A 20,779-nucleotide genomic window follows, 5' to 3' on the forward strand; every position below is an offset into this window, starting at 1 on the left:
TCTGACAACGGGATAGGATGTTAGTAATCAAGATTGTTGTGCATAACTGGGGGGAAGTGCCAGGCTGTTGGGGGTTTGGCCAGCTGAGCTATACACAAGGCTAAATGGACAGGGAAGGACATACATGGTGACATGAAATATTTATTTCAGCCAGCAAAACCGAGTGTCCCTTGCCTCACCTATAGTGTGACAAAAGGCCCCAGAGAGCTTGCCTGCTCCACCCCTTGTCCCACGCCACCCTCCCTCCCTATCTGTTATTTTTGGCATGTGATCTGAGGAGAATGTTCTTTCTTTCTGGTTGACCCCACAAAAGAGAGCATAGAAGGAACTCATTTCCTCCTTCTACTCACTGGGCCTTCAGAGCACCCATGTGTTAGCTACTACATCTGCATGTCAGGGACTCAACCAAATGGGGCTGGTGATTAGCAGTTTAGGAAATGACGATCTATAGATGCCATGCCCAACCCTACTCTCTACAAATTCCACAAATGTGACTGGTCTACAGCAGCACTGTCTAACAGAACTTTCTGCAGTGATGGAAATATTCTTTTCTGTGCTGTTCAATGTGGCTAGTGTGACTGAACTTTTATTTTATTTAATCTTAGTTAAAATTTAAATACTCACATCTGGCAATTGGCTATCATATTGGACAATGCAGGTCTAAGATATTTGTAACTCTTAATGCATGAAACGATTTTCCAAAGCAATTTTTAAAACTGTGTTATTAGACTCTAGACATGCTTTGTAACTCGAATAGCTCATAATTTCAAATTTTAAATGATATTCAGAAGAACCTACTTGGTCGCTTTTGGTGTCCAGTGGTTTGAAATGAAATCATCTTTAAGTGTTGCTTATATAGAAATGTTTGATCCACTCCTTTACTATAATGTGCCCTGGGAGATACACTATCGACTTGAGTCTTCATACATTACTGACTCTGAATAAAGCACCTGATTTCACACTTACTTAATTCTTGATAATAACCTCTCCCTAAGTAATTTTTTCCTCAGAGCATGACCCTGAAAGAAGCACATGAAATTCATAGCTACCTCTAAAGAGACAATTTTTAAAATAAGATATAGTAAGCACATGCATTAACACAATTTTAAAACACTTCTCACTTGAATTTTTTAAGGGAGCACTGTATTTTACTAAATTTACACTAATCTGGGAGGGAGAAGGAATATTGCTAAAAGCCTGGAAGTGTCTGCCTCTCCATTAAAGGTTAATATAAACTTGTACTGAACATAAACACTTGAGTTAAAATAATTACAAAACCTTGCACTTGTATAGTAAATTATATCTTTTAAATACTTTCATACCATTGTCTACTTTTATCTTGCTTTGTGGGTAGATTTATCATAGATTATATCTCCACTTTATGGATGAGGGAATTGATAATCAATGAGGTTAAATGGCTTGCCAAAGTTCACAAAGCTACTAAGCAACTAGGCAGGAATTAACCCCCCTGACTAAACTTAATGTCTTTTCCACTCTAAGAAAAGAGAAGTAACAATTTGCCTTTATACACTGTTGGAGTTTCAACCCACATTCTCTTAGAATATACACCAAGAGTGCACAGGAACAAGCATGACAGTGACCAGAGTGGCAGCTGTGGAAATGGGATGGGGGGCGAAGCTCTAGATAACTTGCAGATAGCATTGTTTTTTATAAAGTTTGGTGAAAAGTTTGCATTTTTAAAATAATATTGTAGATACGATCCAACAGTCTTACACTTTACATGACTTGTCCCTGTGCAGTTCACACTCCAGCACAGTCTTCTGGGATTCAAGGCCATCCTGCAATGACACCATCTCCCCCAGGTATTAATATGTGACTTAAGCAAACACATTTCCTTTCAGATAATGGAATCACTGGTTTTCTCCTATCATAGGGAGACTCGTCAAGTTCCTTTGTTTTAGGGGGTAATAATGCTCACTGGGAAGGGGAGACTATAAAGGACCACAGGGGCTCACATCGAACAAGGTGAGCAGAAAAACACTGAAGAAGAGTAATCTGTCAATGACCCTGAGTGCCCAGCCCCACCTCCCACTTCAGGTGGACATTAATGGGTACCGAATTTCATTGTTTGGTCTTTACGCTCTCATTAATAAAAGCCTTTAACATTAAGAAAAAATCTTGGCTATGAGATGGGATACTCGTTTTTCCTTCATTCACTTACGGGCACTATTTTCAAGGCAAAGATTCTAACTAATATCAATAAGATTGAAGAGCTTGAAATAAGAATTTATACCTTCCTGATACCTCAAAACCATAAAAAAATCTCAATCCACGTTTTTCTGATAAATGCTAAGATGATATGCCAAACTATATTTTCATGACAAATGAGGCAAATTATTGGAACATATTGGATAATGATATTTAAAAAAAAAAAGCTTCATACTTTATGTAGATTTCCATGTGTTCATTATGTTAAACATTCATTCCTGACTATGTGAATGGGTACATTTGTGTTTCTTTCACATTATAATCTTTGGCATAAATATCTGAAGGGATATGTGCTGGCTATAATTTCAGGATGGTTCAAAACAATCTCATCTTCCATTCCAGGAAAGGTTAATTCCACGCAAATGTCATGGTGGGAAGAAGGAGGTGACATATACCAGAAAAAAAGAGAAAAAACCCTAGCCTTTTAATCAGAGCAGTATTATAACAAAAAATATGTCAAATGGAATTGGCCCTGACATTGGTCTATACTTCCAGATCTAAGGTTGACCATTCAGTAATGAGAGATGTTCAAAAATGAGGGTTCAGTCTCACAGGCTATGTGATCATATGGAAACAGCACTAGGCAAGAAGCCGCCTGTTGGAGCCAGGAGGATGATTGGTGAGGAGCCCCCAGATGGAGTGTGCAAGCACGCCCAATTGAAATCACCTTTTACCAGGGCAGAGAAATAGACTATAATTAAATGACTGGGAGACAAAATGAAGAGAACAAATTTTGATTTTAGCAAATCATTTGAAGAAAGATTCCTTAAAAGGCTATCAAACAGAACTGGCATTATCTGAAATGAAACAGATGAGCAGGAACACCTTAATGAGTCTATAGAAAGGCAGGTGCGTGGAATAGTAAATGGCCAAAGGGAAATCTGCATCTTGGGAGAATACATATCCAACAACTTTTAAGTATGTAACAAAAATCTGACAAGTTGGAGTGGGCAGACATATTTGAAGAAACTTTTGATAAGTCTGTAAAAATGGGTGCCTAGAATTTAGTGTGTGATTTTCTACTGGAAACAGCACCAGGCCACTGACTACAGAGGAACAGAAAACATTTAAGCCATGATTAAATGACTCCAATTGGAGTCTAATAAATGAATTAGGAGACAGTGTGGGCTGGCAGCATACTGCTTTGCAGCTCTGAAGACATAGATAGCACAAGGCAGCTTTCCTAAGGGAGTAACTTCTGGAGCTTCATAGTTCAAAAGGTAATGGCAGCCTTTTAAAAGGCCTGCTCAAATCCCATTTCGAATATTGTGCACAGCAGCACTTACCCACTAAAAATAGGCCATTTGAGTGTTTGAAGAAGTGTGGGAGAGGATGGCAGTGCTCGCAGGAGGGCCGTATGAGGGCAGTCTTTGAGAGCTGATGTTAAGATGTGAAAAGAGGTGATTTAATCAAGGTTTATGAGTATCTGATGGGCTCACACAAAGAAGCTAGGGCAAGACCTATTCACAATGTGAGGATAAAGGATGCTACAGACTGTTAATTAAGGCTAAGGGTGGGGTGGGGGAGGAATTCAGTAGGCAAGACCTTTCTTGGCAGGGCCATCAATAAGTGAGGTAAATGAAGATGAGGTAAAGGTAAGAAAGCAGAGAAGGCACAGGACATGCCTTGTTAAAGCCCTCTGACAGGGATTTCTCAGAAAATTGCCTCTACCTCCCCTCTCCTCTCCATCCACAGTTCCCATTTTCCAACTTCACGGCTGTCTACTGAAGCTCCTTCTGTCCTCAGTGTCCTGATGGGGAGCAGTATCAGCAGGGTGAGAGGTGCTGCTTGTTCTAAATATCATCAAAGGACTTAGCAGGTGGGGATATTGCAAGGTTTGTGATAGGTGTGTGTATGTGTGCATGCAGTATACTGTAGGACACAAGTGCTCTTAAGGGGAAGATTGGGAAAAAAAGTTTTAGTACCATATCTTCAAATGTTTGTTGGCTCAAAAAATGAACAAATAATAAAAATAGGCTCCATTCTTTTTCCGAAGTGGTAGGCAAATCAATTGATCATTTCTCTCCTCACACTTAGGCATGCATACTCATGTACACATACACAGAGTCACCAGTAGTGAATTTGTTTTCTTATTGCCAATGGTTTGAACTAGCACTTTGAGATGAAAACAAAGAATACAATATAGATGGAATCCATGCCAGCCTGGGCCCCAGACCCTCAGCTGCACTGTTGTTCTGTGACAGCTGTCTGCCTGTATGTCATGGTGGCTGACTGCTTGGCTGCCACCATGTATCTCCAAATGGCTCCAAGCAAGCCCCTCTGTAGGCAGCAGGAACCACTACTCATGATGTCTTGACTCCCACAGCATCTGTCCCTGAAGCTGCCACAGCGTTCCCTGGTACCACCACTGCCTGCTCTGTTCTGGCCCTTGAGGGGGTGAGATTAGATTGGAGGAAGTGGAGAGAAAGGATCCAGAGGTTTCCTTTGAAGTTGGATTAGAACTTGGTCTTGAGATCATGCTTGACTTGCAGATGGCAGGGTGGCTGCTTAGCAGTCAGCCCTCCCAGTATGGAGGAAGGTGTCCCCAGATGCAGTAGATGGAAAATTGCCCAACTTCAAACAAGAGATGTTGCTGGTGTTGCTGAGGTCATGGAAACAATCCGTAATCATATCGTGGCCGAAGTCAGCTAAACCATTCACCTTGCCTGTTTGGAAAGAGCCTTGCCAGTCTGTCTGATGACAGACAGGACAGGCAGTACTGGGCCAAGAATTAGCACTGGGACCTGGCAGCATTTCGTGGCACTTGAAAAGGATGTGGCTGTAGCTGCATGTACATGTTAACACACATGTGGGAGTGACTAACGGGCATGTCGGTGCCTTCAGTATCTCACTTAAAAGTGATCAGTGGCCCCTCTGATGATCAGCTACCATTTTCCTGACTCCCTTACTTCATTCTTATAGATATCAATTGGCACGCCCTAATATCCAGTGTCATCCCGTTTGCTGTCCTAAATATTCACTCTTAGCAAATCAAATTACCTTTGAAAATTATTGCTATCATTAGTTAACAGTTGCACCCTGACTAGTGGTCCCAAGCTCACAAAGTCTGTCTGTTTCAATATCATCTTCTTGGGGGAAAAAAAAACCCAGCTAGGGCTTTTGAATTTGGTCAAATGTGAAAATATTATTTTTTCAGAAAAGACTCTTAACATATTCCTCCCCACCAGGTAAAAATTTTCTTTAACAAATGACTTATTCTCCTCTAACTCAAATACTTTGGGTAAGGTTGAGAGAGAACAACCATAAATAAAATCCAATGCACAACTGAGGAACAAATGAATTTATTTTCTAAATGTATTTTTCTTTACTTCAGATAAATATTGCAGTCAAGTCCACAAAGATTTGAGAGAAAGCTACGATTAAGGAATTTGATACTTTATCAAAATATAGTTTATAATTAAAAGCATTAGAAAAATATTCTCATATATAAAACGTTTCAAAAATTAAGTACTCTTTCTGGAAAAACAATTAAAATCCATGAATAATAAAAATGCTTAGCAAGCCAACAATAAAAAGAAACTTTAACCTAATAAAGGATGTCTACAAAAATATGTATGGCAAATGTCACACACTTAATATTGAACACATTTTCTTTAAGATTAAGAATGAAGCAAGGGTGCCATCCCTCAGTACTTCTCTTTTACCTTTCACTGCAAATCTTAGCCAATGCAGTGAGACAAGAAAAAGAAATAAAGTTACAAAGATTGGAAAAGAAGAAACAAAACTTTCATTATTTGCAGATGGTATAATTTTTCTATATGGAAAATTGAAAAGAATCTACAGGTGAATTATTTGGATGAATGAGTGTTTAGAAAATCAGCAGACTATAATACCACACAAAAAGTTAGAGTATTTTTATATGGCAACAATCAATAACAATATTTATAACAGCAATAAAAATATTAAGCACTTTGGATCATATTAAACAAAAATTATGCAAGCCATTTATGGAGAAAATTATAAATCTTTATTGAAAGATGTTAAAGAGACCTGAATAAATCAAGAGCTATACTATGCTATGATGTTGGACTTAATATCAAAGATGTCAGTTCTTATCTAATTGATCTAAGATTTGATACATTTCCTATCAGACCAATGGGGCTTTTTTCATAGAGCTTGATGAGTTTATATAAAACTACTGTAAGAGAAAAGGGACAAAAATATCCAAGACACCCCGAAGAAGACAAACAAATTACATTAAAATTAAGAATATCTTCTAATTGACACCATAAAATAAGTGAAAAGACAACCCCCCAAAAACACGGACAAAGGTCATAAATAGGCATTTCACGGAAACTACCAGAAATGGCCCATGAACAAATGAAAAGGCACTAAACTGTGTCATTTATCAGGAAAGAGAAAATTAAAACTACAGGAAGATACCTTTTTGAACCACTAGAATGACCAAATTTTAAAGTCTAACAGCACCAAGGAAGTACTCTCATGCCCCGTTAGAGAAAGTTTAATAGATACAACTACTTTGGGGAACATTTCATCATCACCTAGTACACTCGAAAAAATTCTTGCAAATGAGGTCCGTCCACAGTGTTAGTAATGGCACCAAATTGGAAACAATTTAAATATCGATCAACAGGAAAACAGATGGATGAACTATGACACAGTTATGTCAGGGAATACTATACAGCAGGGAAAACAAATGAACTATAGCTACATACATCACCATAATGGGCCTTACAAACACAACGCTAAACCGTGTAGACATTCCCTAGTCAGCCACAGAATTGATCCAAAGGCGGCAAAACAAATTAATATATTATTTAGGAAATCATATATACATGGCACATCTTCAAAACAAGGGTTAGCCTGCAGCTTTTTTGGTAAATAAAGTTTTATTGGGACACGACCCATTTGTTTGTATATCGCCTATAGCTATTTTCACACTACAATGGCAGAGTTGAGTCCTTGTGACAGAAGTTGTATGACCTGCAAAGTGAAAAATATTTACTATCTGGCCCTTTATAAAATTCGCGGAAGTAAGGAATTATTTCTTAATGTAGTGGTAGGCAAATAAATTTCTAGTACTATTATCCCTTAAAATGTATGTACATGTTTTATATACGTTTTTGTTTGTATAATGTAGTCTATAACTTAAAAACTTTTTAAGAGGGAAGAGAGATTGCTTTTGATCCTGGCAGTCACCCTCATGGGTATGACTTATGTCCTGCATCTATATGGCTCTGTCATCACCTTGTTTTGCGAAGAGAAAAATTCTTCTAACCTTTCTAAGTAGCTTTCTATTCTAAAATTCTAGCCTCCCTCGAGTTATAGGATAAAAGAATGTTTTAGAGTTTGACAGACCAAGATCCAGATCACCCAGTCAAACCAACCTGCAGTGTGGAATTCTCTTAAAAATACCTTAGACAAATGGTCACCCTTCCCTGCTTGAGCACAAGGCATGTGAAAGAAGACTGGGGTCGCAAACAGCCTGTCCAGGGTCGTGAAGTTCCCACCAGGACCAGGTACTTCCATACCCTGCTCCCAAAACTACCTTTTAAACTTCTGACCACTGCTCTTAGCAGCCCTGTGTCAAAGAGACTTGAAAATCATTTCCTCTGGGCCCATCTGTGTTGTGGAGGCCGTGCATGGACGCATCCGGGATCCAGGCCTGTGGGTGGCCATGGGAGCCATGTGTGGATATACCCAGAGTCCATGCACTTCCTCATGTGCCTCTCCACTTTCTAGACAATGCTAGTGGTCAGATATTCTTTACTAAGAATGAAATCTTTGCCACTCTAGTTTCTCCCATGGATTCCCGTTTTGCTATCTGGTGCATCACAAAACATACCCTTCATTCACAAGACACTACATATTGCATTTCCCCTTAGTAAAATGCCCTGTCCAACTTACCTGTAGAGATCTGTGATCAGCCGGTCCTCGTACCGAGCACACAGGTTGTTGAGGACTTGCTCATGCTGGCCAAACAACCGGATGTAGTTGGAGGTAGGGAAAGCCTCCTTAGAAAGGCATGTGATGGCTTCCACCATTTTATACTTGTTAATGTGTATTCGGAAGTAAGTCCCATTTTTTGCACTACCTGTTACTATTTCTGAGCCCTGGAGGGGAATGGATCAGAAAAACAATATTAGAAACATTTCTGAACATTGGGAACTTTATCATAGTCATTTCTTTTCCAAATATAGCAGACAGTTTGTATCTTATCGCTTGTTGCAAATAACAGTAATAGATATTTACTAAACTCAAGAGAAGATAACAGTGTGTCCAGAACCACATGCTTGGACTTAATGACTAAATGTTCCTCAGGATATTTTAAACTGTGATTGCATTGTTCCAGGTTTCTAAATTAGTTGCTAGGTTACAGCCGGTTCTCTATTATTCAATACCTGGCACAGCTAAAACATGGAACTGAGTTTATTCTCTTCTGTGAGGTGTGTTAAGACTTAATTTTCTTAGTATTTCACAGAATCATTTTGAGAAAAACCTTCTAGTCAAAAGTGATCAGAAAGAATTTCAGTTTTTTTTAGTTTACTTAAACAAAGGAAACAAGTAAAAGGTGAACCCCTGACAGCTGGGTTTGGGAAGGATCAGCTCTTAGGAAAGGTCTGTTTTCAGGAAGAAGTTTCAAGTTTATGAAATACATACACACATTCTGCAGGCTACTTTTTAGTTTGTAAATTGTCAAGGCTTTATGTCCCCTAGAAATTGGCTAAAACTGCCATATAAACCCAGAGGACACTCTTCGCCATGTCACAACCACTTTTTCTATTTCAGCACCTAATGACTATTGATAAACCAACCAGACACATGCTGACCACAGGCTCAGGCAACCAAACTGGGAACCTGCAGCAGACAAACATGGGTTTTATTGGTGGTAGCTGAATCTGCACTTTACCCCTAGACTCTTTACTTAATCCATGGTAACACTCGATAAATCTTTCCTGAGTGCATATAGATTTAAGCTTTTGCTCTGGACTTGAATGTGGCATTTAGAAATCCAAGGCAAGTTGGACTACACTGATTCCAAACATTTACTTAGTCCTGGGCATCCCCTGGGGATTTTGTCTAAACAAGAACACACGGTTTAACTGGATTTTTAAATAAATTGAAGCAACTGGTAGGTGTTTGAATATCACATGGCAAAACCCTGAGGAGTCAGCTGATTATAAAGGCACAAGGTGAGGTATACAGGAGGGATGCCAGGTAAATCTTGGGCCAGCCCCAAGTATGTGTAAGAAACTGGGCATTTAGGGGTGAGAGAGAACACAAACAGCTTGGGAAAGAGGTTGTAGGATGGTAGCTCAAGGGAGGTACAAGTGGTCCATCATTCACAGAGATGGATAGATACAGAGAAGAAATCTACCCACATAGCAAAGGATTCAGAAAGAAATTCAGCAAGGTATTACCTAACAAACAATGGTAAATGCATGCAATGGGGGTAAACTATGTTCCGTAACAGGGAAATAAATATGTTCACAGTATATTTTATGCTATAGAAGAGGTCTAAAAATGTGCAGTTCATCCCTTTTTTAAATCAACATTTTAACAAAATGTTAATCGTCATTTTCTATGGTTGGGAGACTGGGTATTTTGTTGTTTCTCTTTCTGTTCATTTGATTATCTATAGTTTCTAAATTTTAAACAATGACTATCACTTCTAAAATGATAAAAAATAATTATTTTTAAATATTCTGGCTGTGCTATGGCAAGGAATCAGACTTTCAATGAGAAAATCGGGAGGGAGAGAAATGAAAAAGAAAGAAAAAAGCAAGGAGGAAAGGAGGAAGGAAGGAAGGAAGGATGGGAGAGGGAGAGGAGGGAGGGAGTGAGGGAGTGAGGGGGAGTCCAGTGTGGAAGGTTGGGCTTGTCAGGAGAAGAGTTTGGAAAGAGCCAGTTTGAGCCACAGGCTGTAGTCTGTCTGGTCTCCTTATCCAATCATCCCCTGCCCTTTGCTCTTGCCACAAATATTTCTCTAATCCTAGATCACCCCATGGATTTTTTTCCTTCAGGTCTATTTTCTTAAATTTGACTTCACAGACAGAGGAATAAACACAGCTGGGCTGGGGCACTTGACATCATGGAATAATCCCTGGCATCAGCTTCACTCGGTAGCCCATCATAGCAAACACTATTTCTGAATTAAATACACATAGACCTATGAGAGTGAAGAATGTGCTCTTCACATGCATTTCTAAGATTAAATACAAGATTTAGCGACCATTTGTTTTTGTCGCCAGCAGCTTTAGGCTTAGTCTCAGATCCTAGATGTGGGAGGCCCCCTCAAAGTTGGGATGCCTTGGTGGAAAAATTGAGTGAGTGTTGGTGGTAGGGTGGCTGGAGGTCCAGAAGAAGGGGCACGGTCAACAGCTCTAGTACAGTTTTAGCACCAAGTTTTTCCAGGCCTCACTGGAGAGCAGAGTCAGCCATCCCACAACATCTTGGCATCCTCCTTCTCCTCTATAAGATTTCTTTATGCCGAGTAACTAAGGAAGGGAACCCAGGCACCAAAGGGGCATACCTTGAGATCCACCCATGTGGCTGAAATTCTGATTTCGCAGAGTTTCACTAAATAATCCACTTTCTGCTCACAAGGACCTTATGTTTAGGGGGGATGATTTGGCTAATGCTGAGCACCTCAAGACTCACGCTACTGTGATGTGGAGCCCTGAGAGTTTGCTGGCTGAGAACAGGGAGCCTGAGCACATTTGCCTTCTGATGTCAGCCTGCTCCAAAGAGGTGGTGTTGTGAGCACTCTTTTCAATGACTTCTTGTCATAAATCTGTTTGTTTGGGGTATGGAGGCAGAGGTCTTATTTTTTAATTTACAAATTGAATTATAATCTTTGGGTTGCCTCTGTATGTTTTAGCATATTATAGCCATGAGGGCTTAAAGAATGCAGAAAGCAGCCACGCTGTAGAGAAAGAAACGACATGGGTTATCATAGTAAATCTTAACTATTGAAGTAATTGTGTCCATTTAATGAGATCTGGTAGTGTGTTAACATGACTGGTGGGGGTTGAGGGCATTCTGGGAATTTGGAATGCGTCAAAATATTTTGCATTGACATTAAAGACAATTCACCTACAGACAGGATTCTCAGACATAGATTACCCTTGTAGGGTGGGCAGACCTATCTAAATTTCTTAGGTCATTCCTATACAATTGCTGACAAATCAGGAAAATCCAGCGAAGTCCAGAATGCTTTCTGCTTCTCTTCGAAGAAAGACTTAAGGCAGCTTCCGTCCCGGCTACCCAACGAGAGAGATTCTGGGGTATAGATGATGATATCATACACTTTCCAATTCTGTGGGATGTGTCTAGTTTTTACTCTAAACATATAAGTAAATTGTTAGAAAATTTAGATCTTAAATTTAAGCTTGTAATGGCGTAATTAGTTCTGGTGTGTTTCTTTTTCATTCCCTTTTTCCTGAATACAATTATCCTTTCAAGTTCTTTTATGATTTTGACAAAGGTTGGAAAATGGCTCTGGAATTCATGCCAAATGAAAGACACAGTATTAATCAGACTTGGTGTGCAAGAAACCAAGTTCCCAGCTCTTGTGATGAACACACAATTTTAAATTTAATGGTATCCAAAGCAGAATTTGTTGTGACAAATTTCTTTACTCTGTGGTGTATAAGCCAACAAAGCATGTGGACTAGAATCTGTAAATCAGTTTATTATGTAGATGACTTGGGGTCCCTTTTTCTTCCTTTTGCCAGGTTACCTCTCAGAGAGCTCATGAATTACTAAAGTAACTTCTTACTTAAATATTCCAATTCATGAGTGCTATAAAAGTCTGATAAGATTCATCTGTACAACATATACTATACAAATAGTAATTTAGTTTCTGCAGTGAAATAATGTTCCATGGGCTTCATCCTCGATCATCTGGCTATATTTAGGTAACTGCCTGACCATTTTGGCAGCAATTTTACTTAATCAAATTAATTCCAACCTCAAAAGACTGCCATGGAACCATGCTACATTATTTTTTTCTTGGAGAATAAAATAGAAGAAAAATCTGTTTAGATCTTCTATCCTAATTAAAAAGGAGGCCTACCTGGCAAAATAGTTAATTAAAGTCAGGGGTCCTGTTCAAAGACTGTCATGGTACCAGCCAAAGAATCTATTAAAGTTGCATTCTTATTAAAACTCTCATTATCTAAAAACCTCTTTTGGATCCTCCTCTAACTTTAGCCAATGGTTCATAAATAAATGATGCTGCATGCAAGAAATCACACAGTGTCCTTAAAGAATCTGATTCTGTGTGAAACCAAGTCCAATGTTTTCTAGCTCTTGAACAAATTTAGCTCTAGTTATTTATCTATGATGACCAAATACTCAGCCTTTGAACATGTCATCTGGGCTTCAGTGGCAGATTGTATTCTTCAAAGATGGCCACAATAATATCCCCCATCCTGTATACTCTTCTACAGATTGACCTTGACACTCTTCCCATTGAGAGATGAACTCTATGTCCCCTCTCCTTGAATCCTGGTGGATGGTGACTGTCCCAGCTGAGAGTGTGAGGGAAGTAAATGCTGCGCAACTTTTGAGGCCGGGTCATGAAATGCAATACAGCTTCCAATTTGCTAGTGAAGACACTTATACTCAGAGCCCTGAGCTGTCACATAAGAAATCTGACTACTCTGAGGATGCCATGCTCTGAGAAAGCCCAGGACACACAGACGGCCCAGGTGTAATGTTCTGGTCAGCCCTCCCTGTGTTTGAGTTATTCCAGCCTAGGTGAGCAACAAGCCTTCAGAAGATCTAACCATTGCATCTCCCCTGACCTTCTAGTCTTCTGAGTGAAAGCTCCAGATATTGTGGAGTAGTGACAAGCCCTTCCCACTGGGGCCTGTCTGAATTCCTAACCCACAGAATCTGAGCGTAATCAATAGGTTGCTTCATGCTGCTGTGTTTTTTATGTAGCAATAGAAACTGGAACCTCATTTGCTACAATCTTCTATTTGTAAGAAATTTTTGCATCGGACCACTTATACAAGACACACCTAAAAGAATCTGGGAGAGGCCCAAGGGGAATAAGTTTTGAACACAGAGCATTTCCCCTTTCCTTGGAAGAATTAAATTTCATTATTTATCTGGAACTATGATTAACAATATATACCACTGATTGGTCACCTGTTTTTTTTTTTCCTAAAAGGTGGTGTTACTTTATGTATGATCCTTAATAATCCCAGAAATACATAGAAGTTGAATAACTTGTTCAAAGTCCATGGGAAGTAAAGGGAAGATCTGGGAGTCCAATCTCCTAAAGGGAGAAGGGTGAAGGGCCAGTAATCTGTACAATTTGAGTCTGCCCACTTTTGAGGAATTTTCCAACAGCTTCCACTTACATCTCATTGACCAGAACCTGCTGCACGGCTGACCCTATTCACAAGGAAATCTGAGAAATGTGTTCAAGGTGATCATATCATTGATACCAAAAATATTCAGGAGAAGAAAATGGGAACAGAAGTTAAGTTGGCAACTTCCAGTGTTTGCCTCATTGACAAAAAGCAGACATGACATATCAAAAAGGAAACCCCAAATTGACAACAAACACCAGTTTGGGTCCATCTGTCAAAGAATCTTATTTGAGAAGCTTGCCAACTGACCAACCACATGTGTCCTTTCTGATTACTTTGAACCCAGGGGAATCCCCCCTATCACACTTCTGCTTCTCCTGGATGATCCTCCTGGTGTAATTCAGGGAGGGCAGGAGAACAATAGAGTCTGCATGGACTTTCCAGACCCTACACAATTTACTTGCTATGTTGCCATGAAGGTGGTTATTTTAGTTACCTATTGATAAATCATAGGTTACTTTAAAACTTAGTGGCTTAATGTCCTTCAGTAGGTGAATGGAAAAATAAACTGGTACATTCAGATAGTGGAACACTATTCAGCACTAAAAAGAAATGAGCTATCAAGCATGAAAAGACATGGAGGTAACAAATGCATATTACTAAATGAAAGAAACCAATTTGGAAAAGCTACATACTGTATGATTCCAATTATATGACATTCTGGACAAGGCAAAACTATGGAGACAGTAAAAAGATGAGTGGTTGCCAGGGGTCAAGAGGGAGGGAGGGAAAAATAGGCAGAGCACAGAGGATTCTTAGGGCAGTGAAACTACTCTGTAATATAATGTAATGGCAGATATATGTCATTATACATTTGTCTGAACTCATAGAATGTATATCAAGAGTGATCCCTAGGGCAAATTGCAGACTTTGGATGATATCGATGTGTCAATGAAGGTTTATCAATTGTAACAAATGTACCACTCTGGTTGGGATGTTAATGATGGGGAGACAATGCATAAATGAGGGCAAAAGTGTATGGGAAACCTCTGTACTTTTTTCTCAACTTTGCTGTGAACCTAAAACTGCTCTAAAAGATCTTTTAAAAAATAGTGGCTCAAAACCACCATAAAATATTATTATCTTGGTCTCTGAGAGTCAGGAATTGGGAGTAGCTTAGCTGGGAGGTTCTGACTCAAGGTGTCTCATAAATTTGTAGTCAAGATGTTGGTGGGGGCTACATCATCTGAAAGCTTGACTGGGGCTGAAGGATCTACTTCCAAAGCAGCTCCCTGACATGACTAACAGACTGCTAATAACTGGTGCAGGAATCCTCAATCCCTACCATATGGAACCCTCCAGAGGGTTGCCTGGGAGACCTTACATCATGGCAGCAAGTGATCTGGGAGGATGCAGGTTGGAAGCTGTAATGTCTTTCGTGACCTAGCCTCGTAAGTCACGTACTGTTGTTTCCACAATATCTTTGGCTAAACAGGTCCCCTCTATTCAGTGTGGGCAGGGACCACACAAAGGTGTGACTACCTGTGGCAGGAGTCATTGAGAGCCATCTCGGGGGCAAGCTACCACGGGCTGTCTGATACACCGAAGACTCTGAAGAGAGTTTCGCCCCCTGTAAACAAAGTGTTATACTTGAAAGTAAAATTAAATTCAGGCATAATACTTACAAAATCAGGCTGGGCCATTTGTACCTCCAAGGGAGTTGGAATGGCAGGCTTGGCAATATGCAGGTAATGGTAAGATCCAGGAAGAATGCCCCCTAGAGGAAATGGCAAGTTTACCACATTTTAATTTAGTTGTTAATGAAATAGGTAACAGAGCTTACATCTGTATGACAGAACAAATGGAGATGCCTACAGTGGTGTATGCTACTCAAACTTTCACACTAAAGTACTGCTATTAGCAAGGAACTCACTGGGATGGTTAGGCTTTACTTAATAAAATCAATGTGAATGTGCCATTATACCCCATAATATAGACGACGATGCTCCAAGAAAATGTGCCAAGCTGATTCTGTGTATTCTGTAATTTCTCATAACTCCTGTCACTCTACCCTATACCTGCCAAAGCTAGACCAAGACCTTTAGAGGCTTTATATATTGCAATGGTTTTCTCATTCCCCATCCCTCTTCCAATATGCAACCAAAAATTTAACAAGTGAATATTATAAAGAAAATTAACAAATTTCTTGTTCAATGCTTTAGAAAACTATAGTTACAGAAGTATGAGCCTGAACTTGCTTTGATTTCTAACACCCATCTTTTCTCTTCCTTTCCCATGGCCATCACCTTTCTTAAGGTCTCATCCAGAATGAGAAGCCGAGGAGGACTTCTCTGAGGCCACTTAGGTAGGTAGAAAAAGACAAGGACTGGGATATAGGGCTTTTGTCTCTTTAGGCTGATGTTCTATTTACTGGCTTAGGGCCAATGGACACACTAGGGATCTATGGATGGCTTTGGGGTCAGTCCTTCAACCTCCTGGAAGTGAATAAACAACTTTGTAAATACACACATTTTTTCTGGTAGAAGGTCTACAACACACAAAGACACTATTTTCAAAGGTATCTCTCACCTCCCAAACATAAAGAAATCCTGTATTACTCATAGGATGATCTCCTTAGGGATCAATAAGACTTAGTGGATGAACGTGGACTGTTTTACAGCTGCAAATGGTTTGCCTTATCCATCCAGATAGCAGGCTAAGGCCTGGGATACTTGCAAGGGTCTCTTTATCTCTGAACTTATACAGTGATAATGAAAGTTTAGTAAGAGATCAGGGCATCGCACCATTGTGAGTAACCTCTGGGCAAGTTATGATCATATTCCGGTCTGTTTATATGTAAAATAGTACCACAGTTATTATGTAGCTCATAATAAATGCTAAAAATGCAAAGGACCATAATAATAATAATGCCAGGTCCATAATAAATGATTAAAAAATGAGAGAGAGCCATCCTCTGTTTCTGTGCAAACCCACTGAGGGGCAGAGCAGTCTCCTCACCAAGCCTAAGAGAAACATGGAGGGCCATCCTGAGCACTGACCCAGAACCAACTGGTGGCTTCATCAGGGGGAAGAAGAATACACTGGTGCCTATTACACACCTTTAATCTTGGCTCCCTTGTACATGGGGATGAGTCGGTCGAGATCAGCTGGAGGCTCAGTCACAGGCTCGAGGGTTGGATCAAAGAGACTGAGCATAGCTGCTGCCAACTGGAAGCCAATTTCTTTGGAATTGAAATTGCTGTGAGTCCACTCATTTGAGTAATATCTATTGGAGAATTTGGTGAGGGAACCGGCAGCTCTGATGGCTATGTCATTGGTGTGGAAGTTTGTATCAATCACAAGTCGACCATCATAGACAAGACATGCATCATTGATTGCTTTAAATGTTTCATAATCTACGTTCTTCTCACTGAAGCTAAAGAATGCCTACAAAGTGAACAATCACATTATTACTCAGATATCACTTTTTACCCTCCCAAGAGTGTGAACAGTCTCCAGGGTATTTTATTGTTTGGGACAAACACAAAAAAATATAAATCTACTAAAGTAGTGTGTGTGTGTGTGTGTGTGAGAGAGAGGGCGGGGGAAGGAGAGGGAGAGAGAGAGAGAAGAGAGAGAGAGAAAGGGAGAGAGACACTCCTTTTTGGTATGAAGAACAAATTAAGATCACCCAATGTCATTCTCTTTTTATTACTTAATCTAGATATCCAGTAAAGAGAAGAATGCCAAATGATAAAACATCGACCATAATTTATTTTTTCCTCCACAAGGGTGTTTACATTCACAGAGACACCACTTTCCTCCCATTCTCCTACATTTTGAATAGCTCTATGTCAGCCGCCTTCTACCTTCCTCTTCCTGTGTCTGACACTTAGGTCTCTCTAGGCTCCTTTTGGGGTCATCTCATCCGATCTTGAGTCTTCAGATTGCCCTAAAACTAGACTTTGAGATCCAAAGAGCTTGTCCCTGCAATATGCCCCATCAGCCTCAGCATCTACCAAGTCTGGTCTCCTCCCTTGCTGCTTCCTACCCTGGTACCAAACACAGTCATTCAGTAAGTATTTTACAGGGTACCTAGCATATGTTAGGCATTGTGCTATAGAAGGGCCACAAACCCCTCTACATGCTCCTTAGAAGTGATCTGTAAGCCCCTTCCGTTCTTTGCCCAAATTTCAATGCTTTCTCATGCTCATCTGAACATTTTTTTCTATGTTGATGTTGAAAGTCATTGAAGCAATCCAAGTTAGTTGTTTTTAAGTCTTCATTTGTTGTTGAAGTAGTTAAGTTCAATCATTTTCATTTTTACCTAATGTAGTTTGCCACCTTATTAAAAGTATGCTAAAAAAATAAACATATGATATGGATCCTCATCATGGCCACATTCCTGCTTCCTTTATATGCCTGCATTACCCACCTTACTTGCTCCACTCTGTACAAAAATCAGCTGTTCTGGGCCAAAACTAACCCCTTCTAAATCCCTTCCCCACACCCAAGAATAGTGCATGAATGATGAATGATCCCATGGTAGTGACAAGTCATGCATAGCTTTATAAATTTAAATCTAAATTAAATAAAGTTAAACAAAATTTAAAATCCATGATCCTCAGTTGTAGTAGCCTATTTCAAATGCTCAAAAGCTACAGGTTGTTAGTTGCTGCCATATTGAACGGTGCCGGTATGGACTATTTCCATCATCACAGAAAGTTTTATTGGACAGCACTGGATTCAGATTCATCAGCTCTGTGATGTCCTTTATTCTCCCTCAGGGAGCCAACAGGATTTTTCTCTTTGTCTCTGTTCACTCAGCTATGTAGCCCCATCCCAGGCAGTTTCTTTTGAATCTCCTTTAAATTCTTTCTGTTTTGTAACTCTTGCTCAGTGACCAAAGAAAAATATATTTCTTTGAGTCTCTCTCTGACTCTGAATCTTTCTGACCCCCTATTCCTTTTCTTCTCCTACACTCCTTTCCCACCTGCATAAAAGTAGATTTCCCACTCATAAAAATATGGAAAGCCATGATTTGAATTAAAATTATTCATAAAAAACAGTACCATTAACCTCTTGAGCCACTGAAAATGCTCAAAGTTCCCTTCATCATCTTCACAAAAGTTCCTCTCCCTACCCAGATTTTTCCTAATTAAACCTACTTTTTGTTAGTAGCACATTAAATCTATTAGTTCTTGTCTTCCTGGGTTTTAAAGATTACTACTATTGCAATAGTATAGGCATTCACAATTTGGCTACATTTGGGGTTTCTTAGGAGTTTGTGGACTAGATGGAAAAGCAAATGTAACACTGTTCATGCCTTCTAAGTTACAGACCTCTCAAATATAATTCATGTGCTCCTGTAATGCCAACCAAATATTACTGGATAACATATGAAGTAGAAACATCTGGCCACTCTGATGTTCTGAATAAATATTTAAGACTACTTGTATTTATAATTCTGATTAGGGAGAGCAAAATTCCCTGGTTAGTAGATCGAGAGTCAATGATCTGATAAATTTTATTCATCATGCATTCTGACAAATACTTTTTAAAACTTTTTTTATTCAGCTTATTTAAACTAAAAACACAAACAGTTCACTCCTTTCTCCCACCCCCATTCTCCATCTCTTGCAACCATCAGTCTGTTCTCTGTAGCTATGAGCTTGTTTTACCTTTCTCAAGATGTCACATATAAGAGAGATCATACTGTGTTTATCTTTCTCTGTGTGAACTATTTCACTTTGAATAATGCTCCTAAGATCCATCCATGTTGTCACAAATGGCAAGATTTCATTCTTTTTTTATGGGCAAATAATATCCCATTATATATCACAATTTCTTTATCATTCATCCACTGATGAACACTTCGATTGTTTCTATATCTTGGCTACTGTAAATAATACTACAATGAACATGGGGGTGCCTGTATCTTCTTGAATTAGTGTTTTATTTTCCAGATGAACACCCAGAAGTGGAATTGCTGGATAATATGGTATTTTTCATTTTTTATAGGAACCTCAATACTGTTTTCCATAGTGGCTATACCAATTTACATTCCCATCAATGGTGCACAAAGTTTCCCTTTTCTCTACATCCTCACCGACACTTGTTATTTCTTGTCTTTTTGATAATAGGCATTCTAATAGGTGTGAAGTGATGTCTTGTTGTGACTTTTAAATTACATTTCTCTAATAACATTGAGCATCTTTTCACGTACCATCTTTTCATGTTGGCCACCTATCTGCCTTCTTTGGAAAAATGTCTATTCAGATCAGCCCTTTTTCAATCAAAAAATTTTCTTGCATTTAGTTGTATGAGTTCTTTATATGTTTTGGATATTAGCCCCTTATAAGAAGTATGATTTGTAATTATTTTCTCCCTTTCAGTAGGTTGCCTTTTCATTTTGTTGATGGTTTCCTTTGCTGTGCAGAAGCTTTTTAATTTGATGTAGTCCCACTTGTTTATTTTTGTTTTTGTTGCTTTTGTTTTTGGTGTCAGATTAAAAAAAAATGATTGCCAAGACCTATGTCAAAAACCTACTGCCTTTGTTTTCTTTTAGGAGTTTTATGATTCATGTCTTACATTTAAGTCTTTAATCTATTTTGAGTTAATGTTTGTAAGATAGTGGTCCAGTTTCATTCTTCTGCATGTGGCTGTCCAATTTTCCCAATGCTATTTATTGAAAAGACTGTCCTTTCCTCATTATATATTCTCGGCTCCTTTGTCATAAATTAATCGACCATCTATGTGTGGGTTTATTTCTGAGCTCTATCTTCTGTTCCATTGATGTATGTGTCTGTTTTATGCCAACACTCTACTGTTTTAATTACTATAGCTTTGTAATATAGTCTGAAATCAGGTAGCATGATGCTTCCATGCTTCCATTTTTCTTCTTCTTTCTCAAGATTGTTTTGTCTAGTCAGGGTGTTTTGTGGTTCTTTACAAATTTTAGTATTGTTATATTTCTGTTAAAAATATCATTGGAATTTTTGTTAGAGATTGCATTGAATCTATACAGTGCTTTGGGTAGTATGAGCATTTTAATAATATTGATTCTTCCAATCCATGAGCATGGAATATTTTTCCATTTATTTGTGTCTTTAATTTCTTTCATTAATGTCTTACAGTTTTCAATATACAGGGCTTTCACCTCCTTGGCTAAATTTATTTTATTCTTTCTGATGCACTTGTAAATGGGATTGCTCTCTTTATTAGTGTAAAGAAATGCAGCA

General features: G+C 39.0%; 1 protein-coding gene across 9 annotated transcripts in view; it reads right to left on the reverse strand.

Moving 5' to 3' along the window:
- CFAP61 (cilia and flagella associated protein 61) overlaps window positions 1-20,779 on the reverse strand; it is a 269,668-nt gene that overhangs the window by 40,061 nt on the left and 208,828 nt on the right. For 3 of the 9 annotated variants that reach the window (XM_039874358.1, XM_039874362.1, XM_039874359.1), the window contains 4 exons: window positions 16,658-16,985; window positions 15,224-15,315; window positions 8,119-8,324; window positions 1,155-1,814 (listed from right to left, as the gene is read on the reverse strand). In XM_039874358.1, the coding sequence (XP_039730292.1) occupies window positions 1,496-1,814; window positions 8,119-8,324; window positions 15,224-15,315; window positions 16,658-16,985 (945 nt within the window). In that variant the 3' untranslated portion in view covers window positions 1,155-1,495. Of the gene's footprint in view, window positions 1-1,148; window positions 1,815-7,081; window positions 7,195-8,118; window positions 8,325-15,223; window positions 15,316-16,657; window positions 16,986-20,779 lie in introns of those variants that run through there. The other 6 variants (XM_039874366.1, XM_039874364.1, XM_039874361.1 and 3 more) reach the window with 6 other exon arrangements.

This window comes from Pteropus medius, unplaced genomic scaffold, assembly GCF_902729225.1.
Source record: "Pteropus medius unplaced genomic scaffold, Ma_sr-lr_union100, whole genome shotgun sequence".
NCBI lineage: Eukaryota > Metazoa > Chordata > Mammalia > Chiroptera > Pteropodidae > Pteropus > Pteropus medius.